At 38.7% G+C, this 19,531-nt stretch overlaps 2 protein-coding genes and 1 long non-coding RNA gene across 4 annotated transcripts; 2 read left to right on the forward strand and 1 right to left on the reverse strand.

Annotated features, from left to right (window-relative positions):
- Positions 1–2,023: 2,023 nt before the first annotated feature.
- On the forward strand, positions 2,024–8,203 carry LOC136251112 (uncharacterized). Of its 2 annotated transcripts, none has more exons than XR_010698937.1 (3): positions 2,024–2,484; positions 4,450–7,146; positions 7,954–8,203. It is a non-coding gene; the product is annotated as an uncharacterized lncRNA (long non-coding RNA). The 2 variants fall into 2 exon arrangements; XR_010698936.1 differs by having other exon boundaries at positions 2,277–2,484; positions 4,450–6,060.
- Positions 8,204–14,331: 6,128 nt separating this feature from the next.
- LOC136248531 (uncharacterized) lies at positions 14,332–15,975 on the forward strand. The gene has a single exon (XM_066040304.1). The coding sequence runs from the start codon at positions 14,332–14,334 to the stop codon at positions 15,973–15,975; it is 1,644 nt and encodes a 547-aa protein (XP_065896376.1).
- Positions 14,579–19,489, reverse strand: LOC136251113 (uncharacterized). Its single transcript, XM_066043497.1, has 2 exons — positions 19,177–19,489; positions 14,579–19,074 (listed from the first exon to the last, which is right to left on the reverse strand). The coding sequence occupies exons 1-2, from the start codon at positions 19,359–19,361 to the stop codon at positions 16,086–16,088; spliced, it is 3,174 nt and encodes a 1,057-aa protein (XP_065899569.1). The 5' UTR covers positions 19,362–19,489; the 3' UTR covers positions 14,579–16,085.
- Between the last annotated feature and the right edge of the window lie 42 nt (positions 19,490–19,531).

The raw sequence follows: 19,531 nt of genomic DNA on the forward strand, positions 1-19,531 counted from the left end.
CATCAAGTTCTAAGCAGAAAACGAGAATCAGAACAATTGGAAACAGAAACACGAAAACGAAAATGCCTTGAACAAAGAGTTGCTGATCTGGAGAGCAAAGTACAGGAACAACAGAAAATAATTGGAGAACAGAGATCTTATTTGAAAAAGCCAATTGAGGACTGCACAAGGCAACATCAGCTCACGAGAAGAAAGAAGATGGTTGGACAAGTTACAGACTATTTACGTGCTGAGGGATATGATCCCTGTTCCTTAGAAGTAAGAAACCAAGCTGGACATTCTGAAACATATGACCTCAGTAGTGAAAAGCTATCAAGAACAAAAACCGTGTTCACATCAGATTACAACAAAGTGCGATCTTCTTTATACATTAAAGACAAGTTCACAGTACCATTTGAAGCATACCATGAGCTGAGTATGCTATCCGATTTGCCTAGTTCTAGCCAGGTAAGAACATTAACAGCATCTCTAAATTCTCAGTTTACGATAAAAAACTGCCCAAACAACATTACTGGGATCCAGCAAAGTATAAACGAAAGAATAAAACACCGCATAAAATACCTAGTGCAACAGAACACCAAAGCAGGAAAGTTAACTCCATCAACTATTAGGATAAAATTAACCGGAGATGGGACACAAATTGGAAGAGGGATAAAAGTGGTCAATATTGCTTTTACAGTGATTGATGAAGGGGAAAAGGCTAACTCTGTACTGGGGAATTACAGTGTTGCAATTCTAAAGGTCATGGAGAAATATGAAGAGTTGGCTGCAGGGTTACAAGACATCATCAATGACGCAAAAAACTGTGATGTAATACAAGTAGATGGCAAGCAGTACAACATAGAGTTTTACCTTGGAGGAGATTTGAAGTTCTTGGCAATTGTCTGTGGAATTGAGGCTGCAAATGCAGAATATGCTTGTGTGTGGTGCAAATGTCCTAAAGATAAGCGAGATGACATGACCATGGAGTGGTCACTTACAGATGTCAGCAAAGGAGCCCGCACAATTGAGGAAATTTCAGAAAAGTCCGCTTTGGGGAAACACAGCAAAGAAAGGTACAACTGTTGTCACACACCAATGTTTCCATTTATTCCCATTCAAAGGGTAATAATAGATACGTTGCATCTGTTTCTCCGCATATCCGACAATCTGACTGACTTGCTAATACGAGACCTTAGGATTCAAGATGACCTAAACAAGAAAAGGAAAAACAAAAGTAAGACAAATTTAGAAATCTACGAACAACATCTGAATGAGACATGTAGATACACTTCAAATGGAATGGTGACACTAAGGAACTAAAATATCGTGACTTGACTGGTCCAGAGAAAATCCGACTTTTCAAAAATACAGATCTGAACGAACTATTTCCACTTCTTCCCAACATCAAAGAAATTCAAAAATTATGGAGCAATTTTTTTACCATCATCAATGATATAAATAAAGAAGATAGTGAATCTGATGAAATAGGTACTAAGACAAAAGCCTGGGTAAATGATTTCACATCAGTCTATCAAGCAAAAGATGCAACTCCATACATACATTCATTTGCCATGCATGTTGCAGAGTTTATGAAGTTGTATGGCAGCATTACCACTTTCAACCAGCAAGGTTTGGAGAAATTAAATGACATCACCACCAAACAATTCCAGAGATCAACAAACCACCATGACATTCAGGCTTTACAACAGATTCTACAAAAAAGAAATAGAATTGAACTATTGGAAGATCAGGGATTTCAAAGAATTAAAAATGAACAAAAGTGTAGCATATGTAAACAGCGTGGACATAACAAAAGGACATGTATACAAGTATAATTATATATTTTCAACTTATATTTACTTCAACAGGTACAAACCTTCATCCTATATGCATGTCACAATGGAAAACTATGTGTACACGTGACAGAGGCAAGATACACAACAGTAACAATACAATACATGTAATGAGCAACCACATATTCGTTCAGCATGTACTCTTTAATCTATGGTGATATTAGTTTAATACCAGTTAGCTTCTTTCCAGTTTCAGTACGCTTTGGTTTATCTCTAGATTCCATTTTGATCCCAGTCCCAAATGGTTATACAGGAGTAACTACTTCCTTGTAATTCGAACACTCCACATGAAACTAGGCGGGAAGGATCAACTTGGCTACTGATAAATCATCGTTTGACGATCACGCACAGCTGCATACCATATGTCACAATCCAGCGATAAACTACGTTCACTTCATTCTGTAAGTACCCATGAAGCTATTGAAAACCTCGGTTGAACTTCAATCCATTTAATGCACCCATTCGTTCTAAATAAAGCATAGCATCTTCGTGTTTCACGTGTGAGTTTCGAGACCATGCTATGGAGATGCACTTCGCTATCGTATGAAGGACGATCACTGTAATAAAGGAGGACGATGATTCAGCAGGATCAGATGCACTGCCCTCTTCTTTCCCCCTGGCTTGTGATGGTGAACCTTAGGCTTGACAGGTATGGCCACTCGAAACTGCATGCGTAACAGTTAAGATTTCTGACCATTGGGTCGATTCAGTGAGTCAAAAAACTCCGTCTTTATTTAGAAGTAACTTAGTGAACTCAACTTTGATAGGCTGTAACTCAGATGTATCTCTTAAACCACTGCAAATAGTTTTGTTGATGGTACACCATAGTAGCTATGTGTACCAAAGTAGTAGTTATAGTCCTGATCAGGTTTTTATGAGAGCTCAGCTGACTGTGAAGCAGTGTAGTGTGATTTTTTCTGTGCTGATTTAAGTCTTATTTGCTTTTCTAGCATGTTTTCTGACAAAGGAAGACTTTATTGGTGTTTGGTTTACTATCATGGCACAGAAATTCACGGAAGTTACCCTATAGGCATTTTTCACTGCCAGATGTTTTGTGCCATATATCTGTAATAGGCCATATGTTTTGTGTGATATCTCTCTAATATATAGGGACATCAAATCACTGCCCAGGCTACCATAAAACTAATGTATATTGCTTGTACCCAAATTCAATTTTGTAGATAAGTTGAACCTGACTGACCAGGTTACCTTCATTTACTTTATGAACTTTAGAGAATCTGTGCTAACATGCAGTCATGTCTTTTTCCTTGATTTGCTGCCTTCATTACTGCAGCAAAACTGATTTACTCTGGTCGCTCATCATATGTCTAAACTGGCCAGTAAAATTATCACCAAACATGTCGTTTGTAAGCAAATCAATAGCCTAGGTACCTGTTTAATACAGCCACCTGCCTATTAAGGCCAAGAAATCTTGGCCAGTGTAGACTGGTTCCACTGTATAAGGATAACAAAGAAAGGGGAGTCCAGAAAACACGGAATAATGGAACAGTGGAATAACGGAATTATATTCTTAACATTTTACTACTATATATACAGTCTATAGCACAGAGAATCACTAAGGCGATCCTCAGGGCGATCTTTAAATAGAACTAGTACAAACTAACCACTCTAGAATAATCTAACTGAGCTAAAATACTTTCTAATACACTTTACTACAAAATCGCTACAACACTATAAGTTCTTTCTGCTACAGCTACTTATAACACCCTTCACATGCAAGTAACTGCCCGAATTTATTAGTGACAACACTCCATCCTAAGAAATCTCCATCCTAAGTATTAAAACTGATAAGGGCAGGGGCAGCACTAGAGATTCTACTCTCATTATTCCTTATTCTGTGTTTTCTGGAGTCCCCAAAGGAAGGCATATGCGTAAGCTGGTTGTTGCATATTAAATATTACAAACATGTACACTATAGTGTACACCCCTCACCTGTTGTCACTCTGCCAAGAATATAGTTACGATGACTCAGACAATAACGGTGAGCATTCAGGCCACTCTAAAACAACTTAACTACTTTCTTAACCTTCAAACTTGCTTCAGTGTTGTTGCATTTATTAAGAGAGCATTTGTACATAGCGAGGTAGAACAAAAGCTTTACTCTAGAAATCTAGCTACCCTGGAGTAACTGAAGTGTCTAACTTTTAGATCTACTACATAGTGAAGTGGTCTTATTAGTAAGGTCATGAAGTACTGTAAGTTTGGTACTTGCAGGGGCGGATCCAGACTTTGGCTCTACTCTAGATCAAAACTGTAAGGGCCTAAGTTGAAAGGGTCACTATTGCAATGTGATCTTTGCAAAGAGGTGTTCTTTGTAACAAGCCCGTCTGCTAAACAAAGTTTTTCTCTAGCCTGCAAGATTGGCCACTTTTATTCATTTCAATGTTTCATTTTCCATTTGCTCAAGTTTTAGTTATATATTGTGGATTGTTGCAATGGTATCTGTATTATATATATTTTTATTCTGTTTTCATATGCAAAGTGTATTAATTGGTATGAATAATTATGACAACATATACCTGTAGCTAATAGTATGACTTACACAATGTTAGTACATATTAACTAAAAATGCTTGCATTTTTACCAAATGTAGACCTGTTTCCATATCCACGGACAAATGAGAATTTCAAACTATATCCTGGGTATATTTTATGTGGTGTGATCTCATCGGATGATTGTGCCGGTGGAGAATACTCTGTGATGGCTCTTCGTTTTGATAAATAGTACTCAATTGTATCAAGTATGATGAAAGCATAGTCACCCCTACTGTTAATGCCCCGGTAGTGCCAATTCTCTCCTAAGAGATGATCCAGATCATGGTACCTTTTCAGTGTGTATCGTTGTATACCACGAACCATTTCTGTAGCAACACCAGCTACTTGGAGGCCACCCTGAAACAGAAGATAGTCAAATCCAATGTCAATGATGACTCTTGGGGACTGCTTTTTGCCACACACTAAAGCCTGTTTAATTTTTACCCCCAGCTCAAAGTGTAAATTGAATGGTTGTATGATTGTTGTATGGTTTGTATTGGTTCTGTTGTCATCTTGATTTAAAGGTACCAAGTCGTCAGCTTCACGCCATTCATCATAGTCATCATCATAACCAATGTAGTGTATTCTTACTTGAGATTCACGCCTTGCAACAACCTCAATTGGGTACAGTTTCTGAGCAACTTGCTTCCTACTATTTCTTGGTAGCTTTAAGCTTGTTAGCTGGCGGTAATCACTAACAACACGCTTTCTAAGGTTGTAGCCACAGTCCGCCATATTGTTAGTAAACGTTGCGCTGGTAACATGTGAAACGATCAAGAGAACAAAGCGTGCATAGAAACAAGAGTATTGCGTACAGCAGTTTATACAAAATAATATAACTACAGTATAGCTAGCAGCTTGGAAAAGTGTATGAATTCAGCGTTTCGCCAGACTCTTGTTTGTCCCGTTCCAAAAGTCGTACGACAGTAGTATAGCTATGTTTTTGCCTTTTCTTCTCAACTGTTGCACTCGGCACATGCCATAATACTTCACACAAGTTCAGCAAGTTTTAATGCTTCATTTAAACGCAGAAATGCATCTTGCTTAGTCAGTTGTTCCCTTTGTTTTATCGTTGTATATCCTTCACAGCTGTGTCACAGTTGGTTTACTAATTCTAGGTAGTTTCGCTATGATTCTAATGTACCCAAGAGCGTACCAAGGTAAGTCAAATACTACTTCGGACCGAGCTTCAGACAGTCAGGTGAGCAAATACCTGGGTAAAAAAATTACGTAATGTAAATATACGGGGTAAGTATGCGTAAACACTTGAAAGGCTTCATTTTACAAATTACGTACATTAGTTTTGATATGTTGAAAAGCTAGCCAATCTTATAATGAAATAATGGAAATGGACCGCCCGCCCGCATGCAAATATGCCTGAGTCCAGGACGGGAAACAGAGAATTTATTTGGAGTGGCCTAATCGGTATCTGAATACCTAAATAACCGATACCGATCTATACCATAAGTAGGCATTCCAGTATCCGAGATTTTTTAATAAAAAAATTCTCCGTATATTCCCCAATAGAACCCTGGCACAAAATAACAACTCGTGTTTAACTTGGGATTGCTCCGTCATCCGAGCTCCAATGAAGATGAAAATCGCTGTGGGGTTTGTTCACACGCTGATCATCATGAAGTACTTAGTTTCATCGTGCGCGTTACAGATAAGTAAGTTTTGTGTTGTTTTGTAATCTTTTCAAGCCTTGTAATGTATGTAGAATACTTTAAAACTTTTAAAAACGTACTGTCGGGTGGAAGGTAGTCACTGGTGCTTACTTTAAAGTGCGTAGTTACTTCACTCGGGTTAGCGATTTTCAGCTCCAGAGCAATTTTCTGATGGCTGTGTCATCAACTCAAAAGTATAAACCACTTCAAAGTCGGCATAACAATGCCATAATTGAAACCACAACTCCACCTTAGATATTGTGGCACCTCCACTTTAGTTGTTTACCTTTATAAGTTGTTCACTTGATGTTTTTACCGAGGGGTCCGCCACGCTTTAAATCTAACTTATCCAAGATTCAAATCTCTTGGAATCCCCATGCAATCTACAAGAATCTTCTCAAATCTCTGAATCTCTGTGAAATCTGCAAAATCCATTAAAATCTATAGAATCTTTAAAATCTTCCTAATCTTCGTGACAATCTTTTACAATCTTTAAAATCTCGCTGAAATCTTTGAATCTGAGACTACCACAATCAAATCTTAATCTTCTTGTTAGTAAATTTTAACACGTATTCTATTATTATTATTGCTTTATGGTGTAAACACATCAAAGGTCTGTTGGTAACATGTACCAACAGCCGCGAAAGTACATTACATTACATTACTTATTTACCTACTTACTTACTTACTTATATACACACATATACATACAGATTCTACAAGTAGTTCACGTGACTGGTGGCATCTTGAGCAAGGACAGAGATAGTGCAACGAGCAATTGTTGTTATCTTCAAAGTTAGTTATAAAATGATCCCAGAGAAAAGTTTTTAGTTTTGATTTTAGCAGAGGAAACGTTAGATCCAAGTTAAGGATAGGCATGGCATTCCAGAGAGTATTCTTGCGGCTGTCTTGCACCTAGGCCTGTTCGTCCACGTGTACTGTGCGATTATTGGGTTCTTGCAGTCTACGTATATTGCCAGAGATATAGCCAGTTGTTCCCGAGGTTGTTTCTTCTTCGCAACGCCTTTAGCTACTTGACGAACTCGTTGGGACAAGCTAATTAGTGACCCTGACTCGGATCTTTGTTAGGTGAGTCTACATACTGAATTCACACCTGTGAAAAGAGTGAGCATGGTGCATGTACGCGGATTCATATTGCTCCTGACATAATAGCCAAGATAAAACTCCAATAGCTAACAGCTACATCTCTTTAGTGAGCTCTTTAGCTAAATCAGGAGTAGCTATAGCACGTCTCGTCAATATTCACATTCTTGAAAATCATCATGCAGTAATTATAATCAACACATCTCAATCTCTATATTCTAGATATAGTATAGACCTCGATATAGACTAGCCAACATTCATGCAGCAAATGAAAAGTTTAGCTACACATGTGGGACCCCTGCTTTTAGTGATACAAGTAGTGATATTTGCTATGTAGTTTAATTTGTTATCCCACTCATATGGGACCTCAGCTGTGAAGGCTACTGAAAGCCTTTGTCAGTATAGGGAGTCAGAGACATGCTGTCAAGAAGAATACAGAGAAGACTAATAATCCCTGCTATGGCTCCATAACCATAGGCACATGTCTTGATTGTATGTGGCTGTGGATCAAGTCACAACACGGCTGACTAGAGTCTCTGAAATCTTAAGGTTTTGGTTACAAAGAATTTGCATGCTTTTGAATATTCCTGCACTGGTATCTTGTGCCAGCATCCCACAACATTAAGCTCAGGTATGAAAGCTTAGTCCAATTATAATTATGTAGCAACATGCACTTTGTAATGTGTAAGCTTAACTCTACCATGCCAGCAAGTAATGTGTCCAAATGATATCACACTCTTAGCTGAACAGATTCGAGCAGATTAAATTACTATCTCATCTATTATTGTTTAGTGAAAGATAACAGGAGATGGAGCAGCAACCTCAGGAACTATCCACTACCAGTTTGGAAGTTGATATACTTGCGCTGAACGCATGAACGCATGAACGCATCTGATACCTTCAAATGCATGAACACATCTGATACCTTCGCTTAGCTGAGTTTATGTACGTATGTATATACATACAATTTACAATACACGCACAAACTTTAACAGGCATGCTAGCTAATAATTTATATCTCAATGGGTCAATGTCCATATCACTTTGTTAACTCAGGTAGACAGTCTCAAAGACAGTTGCATTATAAGTTATATTATATATAAGTGTGTAATCTATGTGTAAAATCTAATTGTGTGGTATCTTTGATATCATATTATTCCACATTTGCTGAAGTCAATTACACCATTGATATGCTGAAGTTCCTGTACACAATTATCGAGACAATTATGCAGTCCAACTGTAAGCAGTTGCAAGAGATGTCTAAATAATGATATAGCTAAAATGTACACAACTTGCATGGACATGGCAAAACATGATGATTTTAGACATATTATTTGATGCATACAGTATTATAATACAGCTATACATGTGCGGCATGAAAAGCTAGGGCAAAGTAGTAGTTAATAATAGTATAATTAAGCTTTGCCAACTCTAGTGTGAGATTTACTGAGCTTATATGCGCATGCAGGGCTATTTGATTTGATTGAATGCTTTAGCTACGGTGACCAGCACTGAAGTAGTTTGCTATGTCACTATCTTGGTTGCTCAGTACAAATGAAGTATGTACAACTCAAGGTCTAGGCATTTTCTCATCACTACTGAGATCACTACAAGGAGAGCTAGCTCTTAGTCATGATTACTTAATATGTGAGGTAACTGTATAGATGCATTGGGAACAGTTCCATTAGCTATAGGCTAACTTGCTACGTGTCAGCAGGCAAAGCCGCCAATTTAACTAGGAAAATTAGCCACATATACTAAGCTCTATTGCTGGTAGTATGCAGTATTGCAATAGCTAAAGAGTAGCCTCTTCAGTAGACTCGTACCTTGACTCATACCAGGCACAGAACACAGAACACAGCTCCACAGCACTACAACATAGTATTTAAAAGTATTTCAAATCTTAACTGAAATCTTAAGATCTTTTCAAATCTCAGTCAAAATCTTGAATCTTTCTTAAGATTTCTCAAATCTCAAATCTAAGTACTGCGTTACGGACCCCTTGGTTTTTACTAACTTTAGATAGCCACTTACCTATGGGTATACACCATTGTATCGAGAAGTGTGCAGTAGGTGAAGCGTATTTGCTCACCATAAAGCATACAAAGATTGCTGAGATCCAATAAGACCTGAAGTTACTCTCATTACATGTACAAACTTGCAGCTAGAAGCAACTGCAGTTTCAAGATAGTCCAGATTGCTAGATGGCTTTCTGATTCAATTGTGCCATTTTTCCCTTTAAAATGTATAGGGAGTCCCGGAGAAAAAATGTACCTTTCTTCAGTTTTTAAGCACTGTGCATGCCAAAGTAGCTAATTCCAACCCAATAAACTATATATTTCTGAGATCGGCAATCAATACTCTATCTATTGAGCATATAAAAAGCCCATTTTTCCAAAATTCAAAAATCGGGCTGGAATGCCTACCATAAGCCCAATATCGGTTCCAATACGATACTGATCCATGCCAGTTATCGGTGGAACACTCAGTACTTTTTCTACTGTCAAACTTCATACTTTTGCCTTTGAAATTCGTTCAACAGCAGGTAGTGACCTTGTGGAACTTCAAAACATGATGTCTGGATTCGCCCATGCATATTTGAGTCACCACTGACAGTTATCATTGAAAACTTGAAACATCCCCTCTGAAAATTTCTAGACTGATCCGCCACTGTATTCCCTCACATTCAGCGTGTGCCCAGATTCCACACAAGTCACATTGGAGTGCCTTGCTCTCGGAAGTACATTCTTCCTTGCAATGGGGGACATCATCTCTCCAGGAAGGGATCATATAGAGTATGTGTTGGTATTGTGAGACAGTACCAATTATGGGTTCATTAACTAAAATAAATTTCACTGGAATTAATCCTACAGATTTAGGAAGAAAGGGGGTAAAGTCACCTTGTGGAATCATAAATGGTGATTATAAATCAACCACATAGCTGGTTGGATGATAATTTACAAGTGTAAATATCTTATCATTTAATGGGAACAGTTTTGCCAATTGTCTTTGTACTCCTTACTCAGACTCTAAAAACATTAGATATAAAATACATAATATTGAGTCAACTAAACTGTTTTGAATGTTTACCATGCTTCCTGCCATTCTTGGAACAAATATCAAAATCTGTACCAAAATAATCTACAGACAAACACGGTGTCTCATAGTAGGCCCAAGTGTCTCATAATTCCAATTCGCTGGTATACATTACAATAATACGTCATGGAGTCTACTGCATGCTATGATGGTTTTTTTTGAAAATTTAGGATAGCATACATGATGATTGCACCTTTACCTACAAGTAGTACGAGCAGGGGCGGATCCAGGGGGGCTAAAGGCCCCCCTTCATATTTAGGCTGAGAATCATAATGAAATTTTGTCTTAGCACATAATTATATGATCACTAATAATACAAATACTCATAAAATCACCTTATAAACATCTTTCCAAGGTATTATCAGTGGATTTATGCTAAAGTTTATGCAACAAGGACCTGGATCAGCATTGGAGGTGTACAAGATCGAGATACTCTAATAGAGCAGTCAGCTAACTACTCTAATAGAACATTCACTGGAAACATGTAGTTGGTTCTGTTATGGAATTTTTCCAAATCTGCCTCCATATTTAAAGAGCTTCATTCATCCACTTGTGTAGTTAATATGTATGGCAATACTTAATTCAGGTACACAATTTACATTGAAAATGCTCTCAGATTCAATCTTGTATTGTTCAAATTTCAAAATTTTCCACTTTCAACATTATTATTCCAACATGCACCTATTCAGTGTTGTGCAATTGTGAGAGGGGTGCATCATGTACTGGTTGTCTGTACCTACTCAAACTTTCCATTAGCAAAATGCTTCAGAGAGCCATGCTTATAATCTAAAGGCAGTATATAAAATATCTACAGGCAGAAAATATTATGAATTTTATGTGGAAATGTCTCCAAATGGCAGTATTTTAGCATCTATTTTTCAAAATTTTCTTGGGGGGCATGCCCCCAGACCCCCCTAGTTCCAGCATGCTTTGCATGCTGGGAAGTGTGCTCTGCACACCTCTACCCAAGAGATTAGTACCTTGAGTTAGCCCCCCTTTTATAAATCCTAGATCTGCCCCTGACGAGATATCTGACTGTTTATCTCAGGTCACAGCAATAATTTTAAGTTAAGGCCACTCCAATTTATTTTTATTTTGAAGTTTAGTTTTAGATGCGGGCGGGCAGAATTCAGCAACAAAATAACAATGAAGTGACTGCTCAGTTAGAGTATTTTTGTGTTCTATTAGAGCATATCGATCTGTACTATACACTATGCCCATTTCTTGCAGGTTTTCACTGATAAAAGGCAAATTATGATACTTAAGCAGTTTGATTTAGCATTGTACATCTTTTTTGCAGCCCATGCAATATTTCAGTATTTGTTCTGAAATCTGTTTTTTTTTTAAATCTGATGCGGGCATTTTCCTAATGTATTTCTGAAATTTCACATTCTCCAATAAAGGATGCGGGCGGTGGACCAAAAACTACTGGACAGCAGAGTAATGAAAACAGTATGAAAAATATTCACACACAAAAATAATAACCTAAAAACTGTATGAAATTGACCACATGAAAAGTTCGTGAATCTTTTAAATTTCATTACCTGGAAAGTTTGTGAAAATGTTGTGAAATTTTAATTTGAGGTAATTATATGTGCTGAAAATGTCATAAATTCAGTATGCAAGAAATAATTAAAAGGTCATGAAAATGAAATGAATATTGCACTACAAAACATCGTGAAATTAGTGTGAAATTTTAAGCTGTGAAAACGTAATGAAATTGTTGCGAATGATATATACCATAGTAAACGCCCAACCGAATGGATGCCAATATCTAAAATTGCAATATACATACATACATGCAATGCACATGTTGTATACGTAAACCCTTAATGTACACATGTACAATACATAACAGCACATTTGATGACTAAACTAGAAAGGTATGAACACAAGCTGTGTATTCAACAAATATGTAAAATACAAGGAAAAAATTATTTAAGTTCAACGATCCCTTATACAGTACTACAGCCCAAGTTACAGCCTTTTCTTTCCTTTTATCCAAAAATTTTCACAGCATCAACAATCCTCTTCACTGTAGTCATTAGTCCAACACTTATACTTGCAACCTATAGGTTATGGGAATAGTGGTAACTATGGTACAGAGACATGCATGTACTATAGTGCAGTATATGACATGCATGGATACACAAACATTTAGACAACTTGTAAATATACGCTACTGATACCATGACAAAATAACTAGCTGCTCCAAGTGCCATGATAACTGAAGTACCATGAAGTGATTTTTATTACACTCACAGGCCAATGCCATTTGTGGGTTATATCTTACTATACAGACGTGGTTCCTGGAATGTACCCATCATGGAATATGGCGTACAGCCTGATAGACACTTAGGATTCAATCATGCAAATACGTACAGTAATTATGTTATGTGTATTTCAATTAAGATAAATGTTGTGAAATATCATCTAGCGTCTCAAGTATGGGCCACTTTTCAGCAGTACCTAAACTTGGCAATTGAGTAACAATGTAAGATATGAAGTTTAGATATATACAATGCAAGTAGACAGGTGCACGTGCACATTACAGACAGGACATGAGTATTATGAACACCAGCCAAAGATATACATAAACTGATGTCATGGTGGCCCACTACTCAAGAAGTTCTCAATGAAACAAAACACGTGGAGAACAGTTTCCTACCATGCTTATTACTAGGCAGTATACTATGTCGGTCACTGCACAGATTAACATGTCATAGCAACATGGGCAGGTTGTATAGTTTTCAACCATGCAATAATGAAAAGTAAGGAGATCAAAGTACATTGGTGACTTGACATAAAGCTGGTTTCTATATAATGACAAACCACCTGCATGTGCATTAATTGCCTATGATTATTACCGTGGCCTTGACGGGGGGGCACTTTAAACAATGAAACATACCTCGCTGGTATCGCAACAACTGTGCCATAAAAATTGGAGGAGGTTCAACCTTCCTTGCTCTTCCAGCATTGCATGCAGGCAGGACAATTTGTTGCTAATGGAAACAAACACCGCACAAAAACTGAGGCACTGTTCAATATGAAGAAGCCAAGCATGATGCCGACAAGTATACCATGTTTTGTAGAGTGTCACTAAAACTCCTGTAATGTGCTGAGTTTTACCAAATTAAGGTTGCCAGTTTTGCTAAATCCAGACATGTAGCGAACTGTTAATCCATCTCAGGTACAGTCACAGGCCAACCACAAATAATACGTCATAGAGTCTACTGCATGCTGAGGTTTTTTTGAAAATTTAGGATAGCATACATGATGATTGCACCTCCCATTTCTTGCAGGTTTTCACTGATAAAAGGCAAATTATGATACTTAAGCAGTTTGATTTAGCATCGTATATCTTTATTGCAGCCCAATATTTCAGTATTGTTTCTGAAATCTGTTTTTTTTTTTTTTAATCTGATGCGGGCATTTCCTCATGTATTTCTGAAACTTCACATTCTCCAAAAAAGGATGCGGGCGGTGGACCAGATCGAAACACACTGAAACATAATTACCAATTCAGCCTGGTGGCCTAAGTGTCTCGTATATATCCCCCGAGTACTCTAAGGGCGTTAGCTCTATTCTCAGGGCACAGGTCACCTTACATTTTCTTAGCTTGAGTCGCCTCTGGAGACATCGATTCTGGGTTGCGTTTTCGTTTATTTGACCCTTCATCCATCGTCCAACGCCTGTGGCTTCACTGATAGTGACGCGTGTTCGATATATTTGAAGATGTGTAGAGACAGTGACAGGTCACAGTGACGAAGGAAGTTGAGAGATCTAGTAGCCTTGGCTGAAACATATTTACAATACTCATTCCAGGATGGTCCACGGGAACCATGCAGTTACACAGCTTCTAATAGTTCTTGCGCGACAACAAAAACAAGCGAAATCACGTGCATTACGATTTCGAACAATCAAATCGATTTATTTTTGAACTTCAAACTATAATAGCTGAATTCCGAAATGACGTCACAATATAAATGGCGACCTCTATTTGGGGGACTTTAATAGTTTCGTTGGATTAATTGTGTGTTTGTGAGAGTGAAATCGGACTGCATTTTGTTATGGATGCGTATAATTGTGTCTTATCTGATTCTACATCTGAGAAGTGTTTCGACGGAGTTCCCCAGCCGTTTTTGTGTGAGAATTCAACCGAAGAAAACAAGTCAGTTCCGAGCTCAATTCTCGACTCAGTTGAAGAGGGTCCTAGACCAGGTGTTTCTCGAGGTGGTCATCGCCACTATACTGCTAAGCAAAAGGCTTGGCGCGGACAATACTGCTGTGTGCCCTTATGGGGAGAAGGCAGAGAGGGAGCGTTTAGGGATGCAAAGATTATCTTTTCATTCGTTTCCTGATGTCTCTAGCGACAAAGGGAAAATGTGGATAGCAAAGATTCGTCGAGATCCTGGACCAAATTTTGTGATAAATAGTAATACGAAAGTCTGCTCTCTTCATTTCACTCTCGATGACTACATTAGTGGTGACGTATTACACTCTGCAAGACGAGTATTAAAGGCAACTTCTGTACCATCCGTGTTTCCTTGGACTAGGGAAATGCAGCAGCGAACAACAACTACATCTCGCTTAGCTGCCTCTGTGTACCAAAGAGCAGACATGATTGAAACTCGTGGTGAAGGGCAAGGTACACCAGTGGATAGTGACTGGTCAGAAGAAAATTTCATGGAAGTTGGAGGAAATAGTATTGATGTTGCTGAAATGCAAAGGAGGATAGATGAACTTCAGGTAAAATTGTCCGAAGTGGAGAATGCTTTTCAAAGATCTTTATTCCGTTTGGAAAACATCTGTGACAATGACGAATTAGTAAAATTTTACACCGGGTTTTCCGATTACAACACTCTGATTGCATTTTACGAGGAGGTTTTGGAAAGTGATGCAAAGGTAATGCGGCAATGGGAAGGAAAGAACAGTAAAGATGATTATGATGATACAAAAACTGGCCGAACATGCAAACTTCCTCTTTTGGAACAGTTTTTTTTAACTTTAGTTCGCCTTCATTTGGGACTGCTAGAATTGGACTTGGCCAAGAGGTTTAGAATTTCAAAATCTTCTGTATCCAGAATTGTATCTACATGGATCAATTTGATGTTTCATAGTTTGAAAGCCCTTGAGCGTTACCCACGATGGCACATAGTCAAAAAATACATGCCAGAAGTTTTTAAGAAGGATTATCCTAACACAAGGCTGATCATTGATGCAACAGAATTTCCAATTGAAAGACCTTCGTCATTGCTATCACAGTCCTGTACGTTTTCCTCGTATAAAAACAGAAATACAGTCAAGGTTCTTGTTGGAATTATGCCAAGTGGAGTTGTAACATTTGTTTCTCCAACCTATGAAGGGTCTATCTCAGATAGGAAACTAGTGGAAGTTAGTGGGCTGCTAGATTTGCTTGAAACAGGTGATGAAATCATGGCAGACAAAGGATTTCAGATACAAGATTTATTGGCACCACTGGGTGTTAGATTAAACATTCCCCCATTATTGAGCTCGAATACACAGATGCCAGTAGATGATGTTTTCCACACAAGAAAAATTGCTCATTTACGGATACATGTAGAGAGAGCTATCGGACGTGCAAAGCAGTTCCGTATTCTACAACACACTCTACCCGCATCAATGTGGGACTCAATAAATGAACTTGTGTATGTTTGCTTTATGTTAACAAATTTTAGTCCACCTTTGGTAGCATAGTGTATGTAGTTATTTATTATTCACAATATTATTATTGATCATGAGTTGTACATAAATAATGGATTTTGAAAGCAATGATGTAGTACTGTATATTTACATTAATGTTATATTTACATTGATAATGAAATAGTTGAATCATAATGATTAACACCATTGAATATAATGACTAACGGAGTGGGGGTCATAGTCCATTGTACGCATAATTCTTTACACTTGATAGGAATAAATATACCTCCCTTCATCTTGGGTAAAGGAGGTGGTTGGCATGGGAATCTTCTTGCGTAGCTGCCATCGCTGGAATTGTCAGTGATCACAATAACGTCTCGGTGTAGTGCAATGGCTAATAATCGCACTTCTATGTCACCACCCCATTCAGTTGGATCCATCACACGTTCCTTCTTTTCCAGCCATTGGACTACAGACAGACCTTCTTCCAAACGGACACAAGGATGCTCATTCATCGTTTTGTGCGCCACCTGTCTTAAATGCTTACTAACCAACTTGTCGCCACAACTTGACTTCGCAATAAAACCAGCCTGGTGTGCAATAGAATGGTAGAGGCAGCTACCGTCTCCATACACAGAGTGCCTTGCCAAATTCAGATTTTTAAGCACTGTATACAAGGGCATCCTCTTTTGCTTAAGTGAGTCAATTTTTTGAAACACTACATCATCACATACAGACTGCTCACTATCACACCGCTTCACACTAACAGATTGCTTCCCACCAACAGACCTCTTCTCACCAACAGACTGCTTCACACCAACAGATTGCTTTACATCAACAGACGGCTTTACATCAACAGACCTCTTCTCACCAACAGACTGCTTCACACCAACAGACTGCTTCAGACCAACAGACTGCTTCACATCAACAGACGGCTTCTCACTAACAGACTGCTTCACACCAACAGACGGCTTCTCACTGACCGACTGCTTCTCACCGACCGACTGCTTCTCACCAACAGGCTGCTTCACACCAACACTCTGCTTCTCATCAACGGACTGCTTCACACCAACAGACTGCTTCTCATCAACGGACTGCTTCACAGTAGCTGATGATGGCTCATCATTGCTCGATGAATTCATAAGCTTGGAATTATCTGCCACCTGGACTAAAGTCAATGGTTCGATGTTTCCATTTTGTTCAATACTACTTCGTATGATTACACAGGGAGCCATTGCTGGCAAATAAGTATTGAAATAAAAAGAACGTGCTTTAGAAATAGCTGCTAGCATAAATTGCTCCTTGTACAGAATACGCTGCACAAACAACTCACCCACTGGTGACCAAACAACAAAGTCGCACCAAGGGAGCTTAGCCACATGCATTTGAGTCTGGATCTGATAATAATATGCATGAGATTCTGACAAACCAAATTTGCCATTCTTTTCTTGAATACAAAATGAGGTCTTCTCTCTGCAAACATCTACAATCGACTTCTGCTTACACAACATTGGACATTTCACTTCTAAACACCCTTTACTATAACCATTGCTCTGAGAAGGCTCAAAAATAATCCCATCAGGGCTAGCTGCCAGCCAAGGTTCAGAAGAATCCACAAACAGACCACATGGTTCAACAGTTGTTTCTGCTCCATTCAGTTTACGGTGGTTCTTATAGGATTCAATGGCATATTGTTCGTGCCTGATACCATAACGCATGGCTGCACTGATAGCAGCAGTAGGGGAAAGCTTCTTCAAAAGGAAAGATTTGCAGCTAGTACTATCTTTTCTATGGCAGACTTCCTTCATCATAGATGCAGTGATCCTAAGTTTGCGTTCACGGTGCCAAACTTCTGAGTCAGACTGAGCCCTTGTATCAATTTCCAGTTTATGTATAGCTGTCATATCAACAGAAACATGATTGTAGTACAACGACTTTGCTAAATGATTAATGTCGGCAGAATCATTATGCTTTTCAGTTGGGTGTTCATCCATACCACACAGGGAATATTTATGGTCATGCTGGACAAGCAGTTGCTTAGCTACAAGTTCTTCTTGAAATTGACGCTTCTTTTCAGCAGCTCGTGACAACCTCTCTTCCTTTTCCTTCCTAAGGAAGTCTTCTCTGCTCTCTAAGGGGGCAGGCTCATCATCAAGCATTTGCAAGTAACCGGAGGTCCCATACATGCTTATCAATGACTTGGTTTGAGCCGCCTTCTTCAATTCACTCAGTGTTCCTGCTGAATGTAGTGCTTTCTCAGCTGATTGTATCTTTTCATCCTCTATAACAAATAGTCTCTCTCTAAGGTGACGTGCCTTGTTTGGGTCAATCAGTCTTCTTGATGCTGGACGGCAGTCCCATTTATTCACAGAATGCAGTTTGGGTCTTTTCTCAACACCATAGACTTTCTTAGTTAAAGTCACTTCATCTGTAGGGCGTCCAACTACATGTTGTGGATTGGGTCGGTTCCACACTTGAAGCCGTTCTGTGCATCCTTTTTTTTCTTCTTCTTGTAAACCACTGCTTACATAGTCCTCCAAACAATAAAGTGTTGCGATTGCATGATTGCAACACCCAGAGAGCCCAGCAGGACAAGTACAATAAGCTGTCTTAACTGTACAAGATGACTTGCATGCAAGAATGGTAACATGGTAAAAAACCTTTTTCATCGATGCTAACACTCTAGATACAACACAAACACCATTTTCTAGATGTGGCATTGGATGAAACTTCAAGTCTTGAACATGGCCATCATGGAAAAATCTATAAGCTTTGTCCAGCGTTCTAGTGTACTCAGCTTCCATGTAGAGCTCTTCAGCAGACTCCTTACTGCTGTCTTCTTGCAATGACATATGGGCCCTAAAATCTGCTAAATTTTCCAGGTAGTTAACTTTCTTCCTCGGCACTTTCCTTTCAACTGAAAACTTGAAAATTGCATTGAATGAAATTTGTGGAATGTCAACTAAACTCTCTGTCCATTGAGGATCAGTGCTGCTTGGGAGTGACTCTAATAATGTCGTCAACTGGGATGAACCTGAGGGCTCTGATTCCATTCTTTCACACGCCATGTTTAAAAGCTTTTTTCGAGTGTTCAAACCCTTGTCCGGGTCAACAAGCAGATGATCCCACCCAAACTTGATGTAGCATTCAACCCTACATAAAAAATACGGGTAGCTAGTAAACATGTACATTTGGAGCTGAGCTCGCCACTGTGGATGCAGCGAGCAAGCAGCTGTTTTACAAAAGCAGTAATACCTTTCTACTAGTTCCGGTTTCTTTCCACTTAAGGGAGCACCTCTACATGATAGCCATCTCTTTAGTTTAGCAACAGTTAGTTCGCTAGGTTTTTTTCCGTGCAAGGAAGCACCGGAAATATCGCCTTCCTCCAAAAGATACAAATCGCCGTCGTCACCATGGCCATTGGCGTTGAATTCTTTCATATCTTTGCCACTTGCCTTTTCTAACTAGTTCAAAACCGAGCAAAACACAAATTTAACAACTTTGTAGTATAGCGAATACATAAGAGTCCCCCAAATAGAGGTCGCCATTTATATTGTGACGTCATTTCGGAACTCGCTCATTACCACACGTGACTTCCGCTTTAGATTTG

This window comes from Dysidea avara, chromosome 3 (genome assembly GCF_963678975.1).
Source record: "Dysidea avara chromosome 3, odDysAvar1.4, whole genome shotgun sequence".
Taxonomy (NCBI): domain Eukaryota; kingdom Metazoa; phylum Porifera; class Demospongiae; order Dictyoceratida; family Dysideidae; genus Dysidea; species Dysidea avara.

Bases quoted from the DNA above. Each gene is read 5' to 3' on its own strand.
- LOC136248531 (XM_066040304.1), top strand. From the start codon at position 14,332: ATGCGTATAATTGTGTCTTATCTGATTCTACATCTGAGAAGTGTTTCG.
- LOC136251113 (XM_066043497.1), bottom strand. From the start codon at position 19,361: ATGAAAGAATTCAACGCCAATGGCCATGGTGACGACGGCGATTTGTAT. The intron at 19,075-19,176 runs GTATTACTGCTT...TTTTTTATGTAG, and splicing joins AAACCGGAACTAGTAGAAAG to GGTTGAATGCTACATCAAGT.